Source organism: Diadema antillarum, unplaced genomic scaffold (genome assembly GCF_040938485.1).
Source record: "Diadema antillarum isolate AM-2024a unplaced genomic scaffold, OU_Dant_1.0 scf00000134, whole genome shotgun sequence".
In the NCBI taxonomy this organism is placed as follows: domain Eukaryota; kingdom Metazoa; phylum Echinodermata; class Echinoidea; order Diadematoida; family Diadematidae; genus Diadema; species Diadema antillarum.
This window is the reverse complement of record NW_027271023.1, coordinates 3,698,280-3,719,303: the sequence shown is the minus strand read 5'-3', so window position 1 is coordinate 3,719,303 and position 21,024 is coordinate 3,698,280. Positions and strand designations below refer to the sequence as shown.

The 21,024-nt window shown below is 39.2% G+C and overlaps 1 protein-coding gene across 1 annotated transcript in view; it reads right to left on the bottom strand.

Annotated features, from left to right (window-relative positions):
- The window catches only part of LOC139720903 (uncharacterized), a 58,325-nt gene extending 39,019 nt beyond the window's left edge, over positions 1 to 19,306 (bottom strand). The window contains exon 1 of the mRNA XM_071632230.1: positions 19,127 to 19,306. Coding sequence (XP_071488331.1) covers positions 19,127 to 19,137 — 11 coding nt within the window. The 5' untranslated portion in view covers positions 19,138 to 19,306. The remainder of the gene's footprint in view (positions 1 to 19,126) is intronic.
- Positions 19,307 to 21,024: the final 1,718 nt, after the last annotated feature.

Sequence of the window (21,024 nt, the reverse complement as noted above, 5' to 3'; positions counted from 1 at the left end):
TTCCATTTTTGGCTTGGATTAGAACCTTCATTTGAACATTACGGTAGGAACATTATTTATATTCTTGCGTAATGTAAAGTCTCTGAACTGTTGGGGGAGGGGGTAGGACAAAAGTGGCGAAACCTCCCCCCCCCCTTAAAATATGCTTGTTCGCTTGTTCTTTTGCGTGTTTTTTTTTCTCGTTTTGTCCTATACACGGCGGATAAAAGCATCAAATTTGGCGCACGGATTCCTTGAGGACTAGTTAACAATATTAGAGTAGGAGCCCACCTGGAATTTTTAAGGAAAACACACACACACACACACACATAAAAAGATCAAATTTCAAAATGGCCGTCGCTTATGACAAACCCCTCACTTTTCATGTCATATGGGTGATACAATGACAATATATATCTATTTTTGGTTTGGTTTGGAACCTGAATTTGTACACTACGGCAGGAGCATTGCTTATATTCTTGCGTAATGTCTCTGAACTGCGGGGGGGGGGGGGGGGGTAGGGCAAAAGGGGCACGACACCCCCTTTTAAAATAGATGTTCGCTTGTTCCTTTGTGGGCTTTTTCCCCCGTTTTGCTCTATACAAGGCGAATAAAAGCATAACATTTGGCGCACAGATTCCTTGAGGACTATTAAACAATATTGCAGTGGGAGCCCTCCTGGAATTTTTAAGGAAAACACACACACACACACACACACACACACACACACACACAATCAAATTCAATGCCATATGGGTGATTCGATGACAATATTTGTATATTTTTTATTTTTAGTTCGGCTTAGAACATTTATTTGGACATTGTAGTAGGAGCATTGTTTACATTTTTGCGTAATTTAGGTGTCTGAACTCCCAGGGGAGGGTAGGGCAAATGGGGCGGGACACCCTTAAAGATGTTGCTTGCTTGTTCTTTTGAGTGTGTTTTGTGTGTGTGTGTGTGTGTGTGTGTGTGTGTGTGTGTGTGTGTGTGTGTGTGTGTGTGTGTGTGTGTGTGTGTGTGTGTGTGTGTGTGTGTGTGTTTTGCTCTTACAAAGGTTCAAATTCCGCATACGGATTCCTTGAGGATCAATGAAACAATATGAGAATAGGAGCCCTCTCATTCCCTCAGTTTTCTGGCGTCTAGCCTGCCTTGCAAGTGTGACTGCGATAGCAATTTCTGAGTGTAACGAGACATTTCAATGATTTCCTGCTTCCATTGCAATGAGATATCCTCCAACTATTCTGGCCATTATTAAGGTGTCATTGAGCTCTGTGATCATGGCCCGGATATTTTTATCAGCATCGAATGTTGACACTTCATGGAGGATACCCTCCACCCTCTGCTCCTCTCTCACAGAAGAAACATTTTTGAAAAATCCAATGCTCTGTGCTTAGTGGGCCTTTTCTGATCTTCATTTGGGATTGTGAACTCTCTTTTTCTTTGCCTTCTCTTATTTAGAATTGTCAAATTTCATATAGCAAGATTTGTGCCATTGAGCTGAATGTGTATAGCAAAGCTTTCAACAGTTTCTTCACTCCCAAAACAGAGTTCAACTTGAACAGCATTAATGGCTTGGAACTGTTCGGCATTGGACAGGAATGACTTGTGTATAGGACTGTGTCTTGTCATAATTGCCCTCGAACTCTTCAAGAGACATTTTAAGGTGGCAAATCACACAACGATCCCACTTTAATACCATGATGGATCACATTCTGAAGAGCAAAATTATTGGAACTTAATCCAATTATTGTATAAACCTCTGAATTCCATCACATCATTTCACTTCAGGTGGATTGGAGTAATGTTGTCATGTATTTGGCAGCAAAGACATTTTCCAGACGGTTCCTACTCTAATATCAACGAGTAGGTCCTAGGCGATCGCCTCTCCAAATTTGGTGCTTTTATCAGCCCTGTAACGGTTAGCCCAAATTTTGACATTAAGCGACGTGACTATAACATGTCACAACTAGAGCGCAGACGAACAGATCGCAAACGGGGTGCAGACACACGGATAAGACAATTCTGAACATAAGCTTGGAACTGGGCGCTAAGACATCGGGGCAGATATAGCTTTGAGTGTCTGTGGAAATCATTTTGATAGAGGAATGTGACTCCTATGAAAAAGTTTTGAAGTAAAACAATGACATAATAGCATAATACTGTAAGGACTTTATTTTCCCAGAAGACTATAAGGGAGAATACCACATGAATTACAAATGAAACGAAATAACATTATACTGTTATTACAGTGTTCGGTAAATCGTTCCAGACATAACGATAATATCACGTGGAGACAACCAGCCGACTCAGTATAGAAGAAATCACACGAGGGCATGACTGGTCAGAGACAATTACGTCATCCACTTTAACATGTCGTTGTCTGGTACGTGACATTATGTCGATTAAATGGATTCCCTTTGGGGTGATGCCTCGGCCTTACTCGTGAGGGCGAATTCGGGATCCTTCCAATACCCGATTATTTCCTTTCAAACAGCATTGCTAACATCATGGACTGGAAACCCCTTAAAACAAAATAAAAACAAGACACAATAGATAAAGAGAAACCACCAAGATTTCCAGAGCATATCCGAAAGTGATGGAGGATAAAGGCATGTTTGGGTTATACTATCCAGTCTCCAGGCCCTCTTGCGCGCTTTTTCACCACGCCGTCGGCAGAGATCAGTTTCAGCGGTGTATCGCCAACACAAATTGTTATTTCCGAATGCAATTTTCATTTCATTATATTCCGTTCTTTCCTTCTGTCGTGCCGACGAAGAATGAGAGCTATTTGAATCTGAACATTCTGAACTTGAATGAGAAAGTACAGCGGCATGCGACATCTGCAGAAGAAGTCATGAATGGATTGTAGGCTACAATGTACAATTTTTTGTGACTTAAATAAATAACCAGAGAGTGAACTTTTCGTGAAACGAATTTCATCAATAAGTACATTCCGGTCCATGTCATTATTCTGACACAAAAACAACAAAATGTGCATTCTATTTGATTTGTTTTCATGTCCCTTTTTCGTCGTATTCCCAAAATCTCGTGAATTTTCCAAAGAATCGACTGATGGAAGTAGGTTGGGGTCCATGTACGAACATCCCACTCTGCTTTGCAAATAGTTGAGTTTCGAGTGTGAAAAGTGCAACACATTCACCGAGGACGAATAAGGTGTGAGGTCACACGCTTGAAAGGATAATTATCCGCCTCTACTCGCTCCCTGGGGGTCTAGAGTTGTCGCGACAAAGTCATTGGGTTGTCCGTCCGTTTCCAAGAAATACCTGTGAAGCTATCGCGGTGTATTGAATAACTGATAGGGTTTCGCTATATTGTGTAAACGTTACATAGTGTCGATTGCATACTATTCCCGATGTACCATGAACCGAGACAGTATTCTACGTAATATTTCTTTCCTCTTTTTTTTTTCTTTTTGGTCATTGTGGTATGACAAATACTCACATTCTGTCCATCCGGACTTCTGTTGAGTTTCTTGGATTTGATGAAATTAGTGCCGACAAATTTGCGAGCACGGAACGCGTCAGGCAATAACAGAGACTGACCAATAATAGGTGATTTCAACGCATTTTTCGTTCATCAATACGTCGTCTGATATTTTGGGAGCTGAATACATTTTGGCCGAGCTGTGGTATCAATTACTGCAGGCCTGTATTGGAGTTTAATCTAACCGATGTCCCAGTGAAATGATTTTGAACTAAAGTTTCTCTGAAATAATCTTGTGTTGATGCTGCTCCCTCCCCCTCTCTTGCTTCTAAAATTTTGACTTTTTGTACGATCAAATGAATAATCGTGAGTTAATACTTCTCCGTTCTCTTATCCCGCTTCTAGATTTTCGACTCTTCGCATAAAGTTCAAATCTGAAGATTCAAATCCTTCAAATTTTCTCTTTTATATTCGTATTTATTGTTAAAGTGTAGGCCTAAATGATATTTTAGTGATTTCGAAGGACAGACAAGATATAGTAAAGGCGGAGTTGAGTTGCTTTCCTCGATGACTTAAGCTACGGTCACAAAGGTTCGTACGTTCGAACGAACACTTGACGAATGTCACTGTTCGTACGAATTCTGGAGTTCGTAGAGATTCGTAGATGGGGCACAGATTCTTCGGGCCTTCTTACGAATTTCGTACGAACGCTGTTTAATTCGCAAGAACAGCTTAAGACCTTTTACAGAAACGAAATGATTTTAGTTATATGGCCCCAGAATTCGTACGTTTTTTTTTTGTAAGAATGCCTTGAGTAATTCTTTCGTCAGACTTACGGCCATCTTACGATTTCTTTTTGTCGTAAGATGGTATTACGTGCAACTCACGACACTCTCAAGTCCTTTGTAAGAAGATTTTACGATTTTTTATATTTCTATATTTTGTCGGGTTGTTAAAAAGACGCTGCCGTGTCCTGTCGAAAATTCTGTAACAGATGAAAGTTTTATACTTCAAAATGGCAGTAGTGCCAAGGAGACTATTATGCAACTGCAGCTGCATCTCTGCAAGTAGCTTTACCCTCTATCATTCCGTCTTCTTCATCTCCCTCCTTTCTTTTCTTCCCCTTCTCCCTCTTCCCTTTGATTGCCTTCCCTTTTAACAGAGATGCTTTCTGGTCGAACAGCTAGCTAGAACAGAATGAGGATGTCAACTTCTCGCGTTTGGATTTATACCCCCTAAAACTCGACAGTTGCACAAATTGTGTACCTACGCCTTACGAGTTCCTTACGAACGCCTTACAAACTCGAAGAGTTGTTCGTAAGAACGCGATGCGAATCTCCGTTCGTAAGGCATTCTCACGAAAGACGTAAGAGCCCTCTACGAACGACTTCAGGCGTTCTTACAATCATCGTAAGAATTTAAGGCTTTTAGCATTGTCTCTGGGGACCCTACAAAATCTTGCGTAGTTCTTACGATGTTTGTACTACGTTCGTACGGCCACCTTACGAAGAGAGGGTTTGGTACGAAGTTAAAAAAAAAAATCTTGGACAAGACCATCGACCAGCTTTTATACGAACTAACGAACGGTCTACCAACGGTCCACGAACGCTGGTTTCGTACAGTCTTCTTAAGAAGATCGTACGAAATTGTCTAAATATCATTCGTACGGCGTTCGTAGCAGTTCTTGATGGCATTTGTGACATAACATGTTATGAGTGTATCAAAGAGGTTTCGTGGGAATAAACGCAACAGAAAGATAACGGTGGGGGGGGGGGAGCAGACGTAACAAATGTAGTAGTATGGACATGGAATAAGAATGATTAGGGGAATGATTAGGGAAATGAGAAGGAAAAGGAAAGAAAACATGGAGATAACAAGGAAGAAAGAGGAGGGAATGATATTATGGCGAGGAATAACCATAAGGACGTGACAGAGAAGAATAAAAGAAAATGAAATAGAGGGAAAATAGATAATCACGAGTTGATCGATAGATATATTGACAGATAGATAGATAGATATAAATAGGTAGATGGTAATAGATAGATGGATAGATAAATATAATTATATATATATATATATATAGATATATATATATATATATATATATATATATAGACTAATAAAACCAATAAGAAAGAAAGAAAGGAAGAAAAAGGGAAAAGCTGTACAGGTATGGTTTGATACTGAAGAAGAATGTGCATTCATTTCCGCGAGGTGTTTCACTTTGGATTTGTGTTTGTGTGGTTATGTGTGTTTACATATTTGTTTCTTTGTCGTTCGCTACCTTTTAATGTATCACCTTCCCCGGAGATAGGAAGGAAGCGGTTTCGTCTTCAGTGAATAGTTTGCTCTCCAAGGAAAGCACGGGACTGACGTTATCTAACAGAGCTGCAGTTTGGCTTCCCTATTTTCGTATATTAGAATAAGATACTTCATGGAACTTCGCCGATTTGTGATTCGTACAACTGTGATTTATTTCAGGTCGTTCATTCGCTTATATGAACCAGTCATGTCTATAGAATTCATATCTATTCCGAAAAAAGGGGCAAAAACATAAACAAAATAGAAATATGATCCCACAGCAAGCTTTTGCTACCGACAATATGCATTTAATCACATCAAGTGCTCATTTCGCTCCAGTATAGTGTTGGAACGAGGAAGCGTACACGTAACGTTACGCAAGGGAACTAGAAGTAACCCTCATCCCATCCCCCTCCCTTTGAATCATAAAGAGGGACTCCGCATTCCATAATCCGCGAGACATTGGCGAGGTTTTGACATCATACCTGTCAAGTTTAGAACCAAATGAAATAAACCTGTTACTTTTGAAATGGGCGTGGAGTTCGATGGATATAAATCAAAACATCTCTCTTTCCATAATGCTTGCTGTTTGGCGACAGGTATACATCCCCGATTTTGAGTCCCTTAAACGAAAACGACTTGCTTGATCTTACCAACCGAGAAGATTTCCCCCATCCTGGTAACCTGTAGCTGTGCATCACAACATTCCCAAATCTGCCCTTCGTCTGTGAGACGATATATACATTAAAAAAAGAAAATAAAAGACCTAAAAAAGGAGGGAAAAGCTAGATGCATAAAAAAATCGAGACATCTATTTATCATTTCCTTTAGTGTATGCGAAACGGAAATCACGTTGTTTTGGGCATTTTGTGACGAACAAATCCATCCGGAAAGTAAAAGAAATAAACATAGTATGAAGTAGACAAACAACAAACAAAATAATAACAAAACGATGTACGAAAAACAATATTTGTGAAGTGGGCACCAGATTACGGTGGATTACACTAATTGCTGTGAAATCAGCCTGACCGAATTTGAAAGAAATGCCTTTTCCACTTCAAAGACGTTGTTTTAATGGTTTAATGAGGGAAGAGAATAAAGGCCGCAACACACGTAATTAGTCTGAGGGAAAAACAAAATTCACTGTAGCCGGCGGCATTGATACAGGACTGTGGTGATTAACAAATCTGACCTTTAAAAGGGTTTGGCAATCAAAGGCCAAAGCAGATCAAAATGGTAAATGGCCCCGAAAATGAATATTTGTTCGGGAAAAGATACTTATCATCTCTAGGAATTTTCTAAACAAGCGAAATGGTCTAAAGGTCTTCATTACCAACGACAAAGGCTATCAATACGCAGTTATTGGTATTGAGAAATTGATTTCAGGCGAAAATGGACGGAAAGAAATAGACAGGATAATTAGATAATTTAGTAATTCAAAATATTCAATAGTCTCTTCAATATCACCAGCTTTCCTCAAGAGAAACAAAACACAAGATAGTCGATGTAAATCTTATACCAGCATTCTGTCATATTGTCATCTGAATCACCATCCCCGTCACTGGGCCGGATGCATAAAAGCTAGCAATTGCCTGTGCTAGCCTTTTACTTGAATCCGTATGCATAAAAACAAGCAATTGCTTGCGAGCAAAAGCTTTTGTTAGCAAGCACAAGCAATTGCTTGCTGCCCGCAAGTAATTGCTTAGAGACCAAGCATTTGCTTAAAAACGTATGCATAAAACATATCTTTTGCTTGTTCTTGCTAGCAATTGCTTACGATTTTCCAAGCTCTGTAAAATGTGCTTGAGCTATTGCTTAACTGGGATGTTCCCTTTTAAGTATCATTTTCATATTCCTAAAAGAGAGATCAAACTTGTGCAGGAGTGGTATAAATCTACAAGAAATTGCCAATAAGTAGTGTGAGAAACTTATTCGCTTCAACAACGGGAATGTCCAGTGGTTAGCACGCAAAATGTGATGAAAAACAGGTAGGATGTCTGACTCCGGTGGAGAGGAAGGAGACCTCTCTCCACGTGCGACCTGGCAGATGCGGGCTACTTGGGATAAGCAGTGATGGGAATCAGACAGTACGGGTGTGTGTATAGATATGTGTGTGTGCGTCAGTGTGTGCATTTATGGGTGTCATTTCATAGCTCCTTTGCTATGTCAGGAAATTTTTCCGCACACACATGCCCTTTCAAATACATGCTGTCACACCCGCCTTTGTTTTTGTGTTCGCACAGGCGTGACGTCCCTTTTGTTGAAAACGCAATCAATTGCTTGTGCGTGACAAGCATAAGGTATACGCACAAGCAAAAGGTTATGCATATGGATTTAAGCAATTGCTTGAGCTAGACCTTTTGCTAGATGAGCTTGTGCTTTTGCTTGAAGTAATTGCTTGTTATATGCATTCGGCCCAAAGTCAACGCAATATGGGGATGTATCTGCAGTAGATTAGCCAGGTCAACAGTTATCTCCCCCAGATATGAACGTCGTCAACTGCACCCTATAAAAAGGAACATCATCCATTATGTTCGGTACTTCAAAATCCGTCGAGCAAACAGTGAGTATCAAATGAATAGTTACTTCAAATATATTTACTTTCCTGATCGGGGAGAAAAAGGGGGTGTATCGAAATATGAAATTACAATATTTTACGTTTTACGTGCAAGCTAAAGTATATTTTTTTGAATTTGTTAAACTCCCCCATTCTACTCTAGGCCTATATCAAATCTGAAAGTAAAGGGTTATATCAAATCTCAAAAGAAAAAAAAAATCCCAACTGTTAGTTAAAATGTCTAAAAGTCCGTATTTTTTTGTTTACAACTTTCATTGTAATCAGTTTTTAGAATGATAATACCGCTACGGTTAATTAGTTAATGTCAATATTTATATATATAAAGATACTGCTTGATATGATTTCAAACTTCTCATCTACAAAGGAGAAAACGTTCTTGCAATTCATCAATTAGAATGATGTCGTGTCATTGATTCCTTTCCTAAATAAAGTTTTCCAGGGTTTTCCTTTGTTTTATAAACTGTAAGTACAGAAAGTAAAGAGAGGCCAATGGTTACATAGATTGCTCTGGAAACCCTTTCTGGTCTCCGAGGTGCAGGAGTATATGCGAATCGAATTACATAAGTAGTATTCAAAAATTATGTCATCATAGTGGGGCAGATGATAATCACAAAGAAACAAAATGAACATAAAAAACAACAAATAGATTGATAAACGAAACATCAGAGTAGTATGGACTGATGATTATAGTTATTGACGATGCTTGGGCCTTTGCATGACAGTTGGATTTAAGAAAATCTATGGCGCGCTTGAACGTCCTGTATGGCGATGTGCGATGCCTACAGCAGATTGAAAAGAACGAGTTCCCCTAACTGCCATCGTCACAGTTCGCCACCTGCGGAATTACACTGCTCGTACTTTGCTTGCTAATACTGTACATCGTCAACGCTCCGTATATGCTTAAATCAAACCAAAAATATTTTCGTATTCTACCCCCCCCCCCCCCCCCGATTCAATAGCCTCTTTTCAACAATCCGGGACAGGTGTTGCAAGTCATTTTGTCGAATTCAAAGATGTTACCATGGGGCTTTAAATATCATCATAACCAAAACCGCTCTCGCAGCTGAAGACTACGGTATACGTGCGAGGGCTAGTATACGTGAATATAGTAATGGTAAAAGTATCATCTATACTTCATTATGTTGGAAAGGACACCTTTATACTTTTCGTGCCAACCTAATCCTTGCGATTGTTTTTTGTGGATGGAGTGGGGGGGGGGGGATTCCCTTCATCACGTCAACAACTTCAACGAACAGACTACTGGTGAGATGAAAGCGGGTCACAAACACTATTAATGGCTGGGATAACAGCGACAAACAAGTGGATTAGTATTTCCCATTTTTCAATGTGATTGAGATGAATCATCGCACTTTAAAAGCAGACTTCTCTGCCAATTATCGCTATCAAATTTTGAGCTGAATCCAAGCCTTTGAGCTGAAGATGAATAACCCGATGTAAGAATGATCACATAATGTTTTATATGCAGCATTACAACTAGTATACTTTATCATCAGGTTGCATACTTTGCAGTTTATGAACCAAGATTACTGTGACTAACTCTGACCGAGGGTATTTACGAGTCTAGGATCAAAGACTTTGAGATGATGAATGCGACTGATTGAGGAATTGTATTTCCCATCTAAGATTGTTAGTGTTCTTTGCTTCACTAAATAAGCCATTCGGATTGGTTGAAAAATTCCAACCGGATTTATAGTAGCTAGATTATTACTTGCTCTTCTTGGTCACGACAAGAAAGATTTAAGATTTACCGGGAAAAAAAATATGTCACGTAACAAATGTCCTCAGTTAAACGTGTTAATGCAAATGCTTTCACCTGGCTAAAGACATCTCACACCTGGAGCCTTTGAAGACAAGATTCATCTTAACTCCACGATTTTTGCACAGAGGGAGATTAATCAGTTATGTGCTCTTGGCTACTATCATCGACTCTTTGATGAATCATTCTTTTATGACAGATTCAGATCATGCACTGCAAATTGGCAACACAATAAGATCGTCTCACGTCTTTGAATCAGCGTGTTGATATTGGGTCAATCTAAAAATGGTTACCAGTGGTTGGGGGCTGACGATACTATTGTGGATTTTGTCTGGCTATTAAAGTCAAAATCATTCTGATGTGTCTGGGAAAATTGGCATCAAGCTTTATGGAACCATCAGCTGACCATCCTAACTGAAAAGTGATTCAGGCTCGGTATGACAAAAATGGCAAACAAATATGAAACATAATCATATTTAACACGATTGCTCATGTCAGTCTTAAACACAACATTCTTGTATAAAATCCTAATAACTGTGTGTGTGTTTGTGTGTGTGTGTGTGTCTCTCTCTCTCTCTCTCCTGTGTAGACATAGTGGTTTTATATTTAGGTATGCGTGTGCATGTTTGATGGTTTCTTTTTTGTTTCACAACCAGAGACATTTCCCCCATTTAGTTTGAAAGTCGTATGGATGATAATATCAAGTTAAAGCTCACTGCTGGGACAAAAACAGCAACAACAAACAAACAAAAAAACTATTTCTACCATCTATAACCTAATTACTATACTATGTTTCCTTCGAGGAGTGTAATGGGCAAACCACAGCCATCATTTTCCTTCATACTTTTCTCACATGTGCATATTTTCTGTACCGACAATCTACATGTACTATAAAAACAGAAAAACATTTTCCTCATCTGCTTCTTCTCTCTATTTTAGTCTATATTCTTCGTGTGTGTGTGTGTGTGTTCAATCAGTGTTTCGCCATGACTTGTGTTTCGCCATCACATGCATGACTTCGATTTCGGTTGATTGCGAAACGTATCCCGAGCGTTTGATTTCCCATCGGGAGGATCTGAACATGTGACACGGGATTTCCGAGCAAGCCCTCCTGTTTCGAATAAAGCAACCTGCACCCTTCCTGTCCGTAGCTGTTGCCTTGATTAATATCTGCTTCACCTTGCTGTCTCCCATAATTCATCTTCCTCGATCACGGTGAAGGCGAAATGATCTTCTGCAAGTTTTAAATGTATGCTCCATGCCAGAACTATGAATGTTGGGAAAACATTATTCCTCCCGCGAAGCAACTCCCAAACCCTCTTAACTCACACCAATATGCGACCTGTATCAAGGGCTGTGTATCTGCCTGATGTGCTGCCCCACCACCCTGGGTCCCCATGAGGAGATTCCCACAGAGGACTGGGATGTAATCATCGAATCATAAGTCACGTGGACAGGGAAATACAAAAGACATCATAAAAAAACCCAACTCTGTCGGAAATACATAGATTATGCAGCGTGACTAACTGCGAACAACACTTTTCCTAAGACATGATATATTTCTCGTGTCTGCCTACATATTCATGTTTCGAGAACGAGATGTGTTCTCTTGAAGGTTGATTCTTTCACTCCCATTACCTCCCCAGACTTTCCTTATTTCAGCAAAGTTTCGTACGTTTTATCTTCACAGTCCCTTTTCTTTTGATGGATAATTATCCTTTCTCTCTTTGTCTACATCTCTGCATGCTTTTCGTTCTTACTAGAAGAAAAGCAAGCAACCCCCCCCCCCCAATAAATTAAACACGTGTCCTGGAAAAGCAACGGATTTTACACTTGGATACGTATTTGTCCCCCTGTCGAAGCCTAATCTCAACTACCAACACCTCCATTCCACTATAGTTGCTTTAATAATTGCTAGCATTATTATGAGAAGCAGATTGATTCGGAGCGCGTGTAAAATCCGTTGTCCCCCGGGATGTGACGAATTTCAGGACTTAAAAGCAATTTAAAAGGGATTTCTTTAAAATGGCGGTTTGATTTATATTTCAGTGTAATCAATTTTGTCTGTTTTACTGTTGTCTTTGTGTGCGACGGATGTATACGTGTGTTGGTCTTTCTAGAAAAAAAAAATCATATTTATTGATTGCTCGAGGATAATGCACTGCAGCGCTTTCCGAAAGTCAGTCTATGTTTGGCGGCTCTGCGTTACTCAATTACTCGCTAATGCAATTAGTGTTGCGGAGGAGTGGGTTTCAAATCACATAGGTGGCTGAGAGGACAGTAAAAGAGTGAAAGAGTGAGGATAATGTTACGTCGCCTTCTTAATGCTCTAAATCAATGACCCCCGCTTTCTTCAACTTACATCGCACTGCAATGAATTACTCATTGGGCGTAAATGGTAAATGGGTGGCACGCAGCTTTGATTGAAAGCAATGTTGCATTTTCATAGCACCTCGTCGAATATCGCCAGCAGCGTTCGTAAACAGTCTTTAGGGAATCTCTTGCAAGTGGCTCAGCTATGAGGGGGCATATTTGCTCATTAACATGCTGCACACACTGTACGTCATTGCACATTATACAAGGGCTTACAATACAAACCACGTTCAAACTAATACAGTCAAATCTCATTAATTTTCGTCTGGCGTCGCCAATGGCAATTGTTCGTATTCAGCAGGTGCTGTAAAGATACGGTGATACAACGACATGTCCGTGCAAATGGTAATCGTTTTCTAGCACCAGACTTCAGACAGACATTAGCAAATTAAGGCCTAACATGATTCTGAGCTTTTTGATAGGACTGGTATATATTCGACTTGAACCTTACGAACATGTATCAGTGGTGGCAAGTGTAGTCCAACCAGATGGAAAAAAATAGATGGAAATGTTCCGACGCTTTCAAAAAACATCAAATGCTAGTCTGATCTATTCCAAACATCATCGCAGGATGTTGAGCATCCGGGGGTGAGGTTGGAATACAACTTTAACATTCATAGCACCATATTAACGCTCATCAAAACGAACACTTGGATAAAACCAAATTCGTTTGATGTTCACTGCACCAGTGTTAGCGTAATGCTGCCCAGTCTCTCGTTGTGATGATTGACATCTTCTCACATGAAAACGACTTGTTCGAAGACAAGACTCTGCAGATGACCCCAGACAGTCACAAATAATTCATGGGATGGGATGACATATGACATATTTTGTTTTTTCCGTTCCGCGTCTCCCCTTAGCAATTGGAATTACTGTTTTGACCTCACCACGACGACCACACTCGGTGTGCACTGATCAGTAAGTGCACAATGTCATTGCCCTTTTTGTTATCACTTTAACAACGCTATAGCGCCCTCAGATTACGAAATGAAGTGTTCTGCTATCAGATGACTTTCTTTAAAGTCATTGCCTTGCAAACACAAAACGTTTGGCATTCATTACCCTTCGTGCGATATATCGAGCCATAACAAAGACAAATCTTATGATAAAGGCATTAAAAGAGAGAGTTTGAGAAAGTACAAATTAAACACGCTTCATGTTTCACTCTAGTTATTTTTTTTAAGTGTTTAAATCCTGTATTGCAATAATATCGCAGTTTCATTCAAAAGCGCAGGACTCCTCAAACGTTCCTTGTTAGTTTCCAATTACACTGTACTTCGCAGTGTTTTACAGCGCTTGATTGTTTTGTTTTTAAGCTCATTTCAGGGCCCCAATTTTAAATGCCAAAACCGTCAAACCTTAAAGCAGAAATATTCAAAAGGTAAAGCAGATTGTTTTAAAAAAAGTAATGATGTTAATATCATGGATAAAAAACACACATAGTGTCGGAGGTACGCGTCCGAATGATTTCGGTTTTTTTTTTTCTTTTGTAAGGGTATTTCGTCAGGAAATTCATGACCGCATAAGATGGCGTAAGTCATCGCTAGCTTTACGGCTAAAATCGTTATTCGACATGCACAGAGATAACCACGAAATCTGATCATCCGTCTCCACGGGCCTTAAAGGGGCATTCCAGACGAGTTTCATAATCTCAAATCATGTGAATCGACAGCTCCACGTATAGATTTGTGGAATTTATTGTGGTTAATTGAGTAGAGAAACCAATACTCTGAAAAATCTATTAAATACAAATTACATTGAACAGTGTTAATGACATAGGAGCCTAACACATTTCAGTAAGCGTAATTTTGTTACGATACCACTTGCATAACAAGTTCACCTGTGCAGAATCTATGCATGCTTTTTCTTTCGATTAGGATACTGTGTAATTGTGGATATAATTCTTCACTTTAAAAAAAAGGAGGTCCAGAGTTCGAGTCCTACGGAGTGATTACGTTCTTGGACAAGATGTCTCTCTCGAGTCAGGTGTAAACTGGGTGCCCGGTAATGCTGGGGTAATGGATGGTGTCGGGGTCGTCGGGTAGAGCAGTGCTAAGCCATAAGAGGTTATACCCTGTGTAAATAACCCCATAACCGTTACAACCATTATCATAATATTTCGAGGACAAATTTAAGATTTATAGAATGATAAACTGCCATCGACTTCTTACAGATTAAGATGTTGTTATTCAAGTCTTACCATAGATGTCTGCTTTGATATCACTTTGAGGAAAAGCGCGTCTGAAAGAACAAGTCTGCAGAATTCTAGGCCTGCCCACTTCCGACTAACTTCGAATGTTTTCGCTTCTTTTCCCCATCACTCACACTCAGTGGTATTCTTTTGAAGAAACAAAAGGTCCATTGCCAGTGTTCCTCATTTCCTCAATAATTTGCTGCTCTATGTAGGCCTATACAGAAAAAACTCAAATAATAAATATGCCCAGACACTTAACCAAAGCCACATCCTGCATAACTTTATAATTGTGACCGTGCACCTCAAAACGAACATAAAGTCGCACACACTGATTTTGCGTGAGGACTGAAAATAAATGAAATGGGTCAACCTAGCCGAACTTGACTTTTTCATATTTTCTGAAAGAGCGGGTCTTCTTTTACATTACGCTAAAATTTGGTATCATAAAACGAGCAGGAAAGTGTGTTTTTTTAGCAGTTTATATCGAGCATTTTTGGTAGAAGAGTGTGATTAGGTGTTTCTTTAGAATCCCTTTTTCATTTCTGGAAAACTTTGTCCGCCTTCTTCACTTTCAACTCTAATAACTTTTGAAAGGATAGTGCTACTGCTTTGAAAGTTGGCATTAATAATGGACAGAATGTGTTAATGAGGCATGCTAGATTTCAGTTTAATCTGATAATCCCTTCATTGTTGTCACTCTGGTGGTTTACTTCCTGTTTTTGTCCCATTCATCGCACAGCCAGCACGGTTTGGTAAAGATTACGCGCTTGAATAGACACTGTACTTCAGAGCCTCTTTTCTCAGTTCACACTTTTCCTGAGTTTGTGCTTTCTTTCCAATATTTAGATAGGTTAGGAGAGTCCATTTGATTTGAGTTATACATCATTTTAAAGCTTAAAGTCTGTTCTTTCAGAATATGGTCTTAACTAAAAATTCATGTCTGGCGACTTTTTGTTTGTTTTGAGGTGCAGTGTCACAATTGATAACAAGCTGTACTGACCCCCCCCCCCCCCCAAAAAAAAAAAAAGAAGAAAGAAGCTGAAATGTATAATCGATTCACTGTGATTACGTAACAATTGCACAGAAACCAATTCATATCATGTCTCTATCCGTGTATAATCTAGCGGCAAGCAGTAATGTTGACAACATGCATGAAATGTGGACAAATATATCAACCTCAACGGTGATATCAACGTCGCTTTCTATGTCTTTCTCTCTCTCTCCCTTTTAAAGTTCACGTGTATCCATACGTGTAAGAAACTGATGTTCCTTAGCAACGGCGTACACAGAGAAATCGTACAATGACCAACCATACACTTGAAGAAACCGTATACATTGACCCACACACTTCACCTTGTTCGCCAAATTGACCTCAACGGTTGCCATTCCGCTAACGGAATGATTTTGCTGTCTTCTTTCTGACACAGAAGTGATAAGGGAGAAGCTTTACTAAACATCCATGCAAAGGCACTGTTGTTAATGTTCTATAGATAAGGCAGTTGTTTCTATTGTAATTACGCGGGGTTCCACTAAAGTTTGTGGGATATCATGCTTCTGAATAACAAACCAACTTTAGAATGACAAGGTAACAAACAACATTTAATATAATATTCAAACTACAGCGAAAGATCACTGGACTTTCTCTTGTGCATGCTACGAGAAATGATAATAACTATATACTGATTTTTTTCCTGTCTATCTTTGAAAGGATAATACAGAAATCATGATGATTATTGATATGTCTATTTAGAAGCTGTTTAGGGTGCTTCATTCTGAATATCAATTTTCTTTGGCGCAATTAACACTAATTTCGTTTTCTTTCTGTGTCGATACTTTCCCCCGCAACTTATCTCATGTTAAGTTATCATTTTGTTTAATGAGAAAGAAAGACAGAGAGAGAGAGAGAGAGAGAGAGAGAGAGAGAGAGAGAGAGAAATATGTACTATTATATGGGCCACGTCGAGTTTTGCAAAAGTGTGATGACCTCTCGGAGTGAGTTCTAAAACGTCACATTAGTAACTGGCACAGGAGTTTCAAGAGACATTGTTTGTTTGTGTGAGGTAGCACTGTACGTGATCTATAAGGGGAGAAGGACGGGTTCACGAGTATATCAGACTTCTCCTCAGCACACACAGCTCCAAGAAGATGGAATAATACGCACGACGTCCGAGATAACCAACGTGAAAACAAAAGAATAAAACCCAACAACAACAACATAGAATGGATAGATTTGTTATTTAGGGTGATAAAGAGCCACGGACTTTGTGAGATAGCAACTATCAGAAAACAAGACTCCTCGGGAAAAAAAAATACTTTAATCCTCAATGATTGTTATTACAACTAACGGGAAATATTTTTAATTGTTGAACAGTCATGACAGTATTTCCTTTTTATGTTTCCAAATTAATGATTTCTGCCTCTTGATAAAATGAACATGAAATATACAATAATTCCTCGCGATTCTCTCGAATCAGTGCTTTCTGCCCAAATACATAAAATGTGTTGGGACGAATGATGACCATCAACTCGCCCATCCGAGACGACTTAATGATACCAATTTTGCATCTCGACTATTAAAAATCCAAGTAAAAACACGGCGATTTGTTCGATTGTGTGGGAGTGCGTGTCTGTGCTTGAGCGAACAGTCATAAAAAGACACACAAAAAACCAACAACAACACACGAGCATAGTCTCATTTTGTGTGTGTGTGTGTGTGTGTGTGTGTGTGTGTGTGATTTTCCTTGTCTTCGGGAAAGAATTACTTTAGCCACATTGAGAACACTTTTCAATTAAAATTCGCATTGACATTCCTGATCGCTGTTAGAGATGGATGGCTCCCGAGGGCGATAGTGATTATAGTGAGAAAAAAAAGTACCGATAAAATCTTAAGATGGCAACAAACGTCCCATCTGCCAACGATGGTTAAGCTTATACGAAAATTCGCGATTCATAGCCCATTGATATTGCAGTCTTGCGTTTCCTTCCATCCAGCGTTCATTCCTTTCGCGCTAGTAATTTCTCCTCCCACATAATACAAGAAATCAGACTGTAATCCTCCATCGCGTGTCCATAACATCGCATGAACAGAATGAAGATGAACGATTTTTTTTTTTTTAATCGCGGTGCAAACATTATGCGCCTAAAAATTTCAGACAAGAAACAAACCAAAACAAAACTACTGAAACAACAACCCTGTAGCTGTTGTAATCTTAGTTCCGGTTATGGATTTAGGCGTCAAAAAGTCTCTGCTACCTTTCCCTGCACATCAAAAAAAACAAAAAAAAAAAAAAAACAAAAAAAAAAGAAAAAAAACACAAAAAAGCAAAACACAAAACAAAAGCAAAACAAGACAAAAACATAAGAAGTCTGATCAGATGTTCGCGCAGACGGAAAATATCGAAGTCTCCTCTTACTGTATCAAATTATGAACGATATGAACACTTATTTCTCGCTAATTCCAGTGTCACGGCGAAATGAAAATTGATACGGATGAAGATATGGCAGGAAACTTCAAAGCAGGGGAAAGATGAAAAAGAAGAAGAACAAGAACAAAAACAAAAACAAGAAGAAGAATTAGAAGGAGTATGAGGGGGAGGAGGAAGAAGAGAAGATGTGTAAAGTATGAGCTTTAGAAGATGCCGAATGAAACTGACTTGACAATGCCTGTTATCCTGTGACTACAGGATGTGTCTCGGCTGTCAAATTATCAAAGCCAGTAACAAGAGTAAGGGGAGAAGTATCATCGATGGTATAGATGTAACAATCACGTGATTTTAATGTGACAATATTGAAAACTCTAAGTTACATGTTTTTTTTTTTTTTTGACCAGTCAGGTGAGGATTTTACTTGCGTGATGAAGTCATGATTATCAATAATTATTTCTATCGAAGGTGGTGTTGGGAATCAGTATTGCAAAGTTCATGCTCACCGGGTGCTGCCGATATTATTCAGAAATGAACATTCTTCGACATCATTGAGAAACGAAGTCAGTCATACGACGTCCGCTGGTGTTCCTTTTTTCTTACAGTATATTCCACTAACTGTTGAAAGGTATATCATTTACCAATAAATGTAGCCTTAACGTCAGTAGCTGATTGCCATGGTACGCCAGATACTAAAAGCTGTTCTTAAAGAGGTTCACGGCTCATTTCTATTAGAGTATATACTCCCACCCTGAAATTTAGTTAATATTGGATGGTATTTTGTAAAGGTGGGATTGATATCCACTCGCTCGAAATGAAATCAGGAGCAAGGTCAAAGCGTAAGGCATTCGAGATATGTCAAAAAACACATTACATAACAAAGTATTCTATAAGATGAAATTTGCTCCGTCGAGTTGTATGGGTCAAGTTGTCAATTCGCAGATAGGAAATGCATCTATTTTCATAACACCGAATTCAATTAGGACATCATAACAACGTGAAAGTAAGATGGATGCCTTTTGCGTAAATATAATGTATCAGAAAGGACGAATTCTTACCTCGTTGTCATCTTGAAAAGATGCAGAATGTAGGTGCGTCCTTCTCACTGTCTTTTCCCCTAGAAGATACAAAAATGGCAAAACGCATTCGCGTGTCGTCGCCAAATCAGTTTCTCTTCTTGTCGCCCACTTCTGAAAGCCAAACCTCGTGATTCACGCTGTATCTCCCTTTCGTATGATACTGGTATCCGTTCTTGGGTATTATTTATATACCCTCTCATCTGATGCCAGAGCAACGTACGAAAAAGAAAAAAAAATAGAGAGAGAGAGAGAGAAAGAGAGAGAGAGAGAGAGATTAACTGCGCATGCGTGAGACGTAGAACTCCATTGACCAATCGTGGATTCCGAGGCCCTACGCTGAATTTTTTGTGGTTTCATATTCGACGCTAATGACGTTTCATGATCATGCAAAAATATCTGACTCCCAAATTCCCTGTAAGTCCTTGTGATCTGCTTAGGCTCGCCAACAATGAACAACCCCGTGCCACACACATACATACAACCACACATACACACACACACACACACGCACACACACACACACACACACACACACACACACACACACACACACATACACACACACACACATTGAATTACCCCACAATGGGCACAGATCATTTCGTGTTAACGAACATGACGAAAGGGCCAAAATTATGTACGCAAGATCCATTTTATTGCACTGTTCAAGTGTTCATCAAAGCATGCACTTCAGTGGCGTACCCTGTAGACAATTCCCTTTGTACTAACAGGGAATGACGTGGAAACATAGGTGTCGCACTTCCGAGGATGCTTAATGTATGTGCTGCAATAACTATGTAGAAAGTTACCACCAATTTGTTTATGATTTCCATGCATAGCTCTGTATTGTCAGGATTCAGGATCGCAATTAGGATAACAGGCGATTGACGTTTGCTGATGCGGGAGAAAGGAATTGACACGCTGAAAATTGTGTGTGTGTGTGTGTGTGTGTGTGTGTGTGTGTGTGTGTGTGTGTTTGTGGCATTTGTGTGTGTGTTTCTCGCAAATGGCCTCGATTTTGTTTCTCTTTTGAGAAGTAACAGAATATACCCCGTTTGTTTTGAGCAATCTATCTATCATGTCCCCGTTTTGCGGGCATTTTGCGAGAATATGTGTTTAAAAAACAAAAAGGGAATTTCGTTCTTTAGTTAAAAGAGTTACAATGTATTAAAGTTTGACATTATTTTGCACAATGTTTGTGTCACTGTATTTTGTCTTTATATAGTGTAACATTGACATTATTTTGTACAATGTTGTGTATAATGCAGTTTGTCTTTGCATAATGTTTTGTTTTTGTTTCTGTGAAAGTGAATTTTGTAATATGAAATTGAACGAAATTCGAAAAAGAATTTAAAAAAAATCACTTTGCAAAGAGACCATACTAAACCTTCTATGATATAAAAGCGAGGGGGGGGGGGGGTGTATGGAGGGGGTTGTAATCTCACTACCCACTCTGTATCCATCACCTTTTCTTTTCAAAATTACGGGCATGGGATTACGGGATGATCCTTAAGAAATTGTTTCAGCACCATCTGTGGGGTCATTCCGTAACCGACTAACGGTTGATCACAGTGGCTAGTTTGTTATGTGCTTGTAAATATCTGTAAATAAACTGTATTATAATGTAGATAGCACAGTCTGCCAGAATCTGCAGCCTTTTGAAGGAGACAGACTTAATCAGAAGAAGAAGAAGAAGAAGAAGAAGAAGAAAGGGGCCCGATTTCCCAATATAGAAGCCTTTTCATTGACACTACCTGCTAAAATATCGAAAATCCTTCATAAAATCCACAAAATTCCCGGATCACTAAAATAATAATAATAATAATAATAAATTAATCATCTGATACTTGTGTCACTCTTAACGTTCCCTGTAAGTT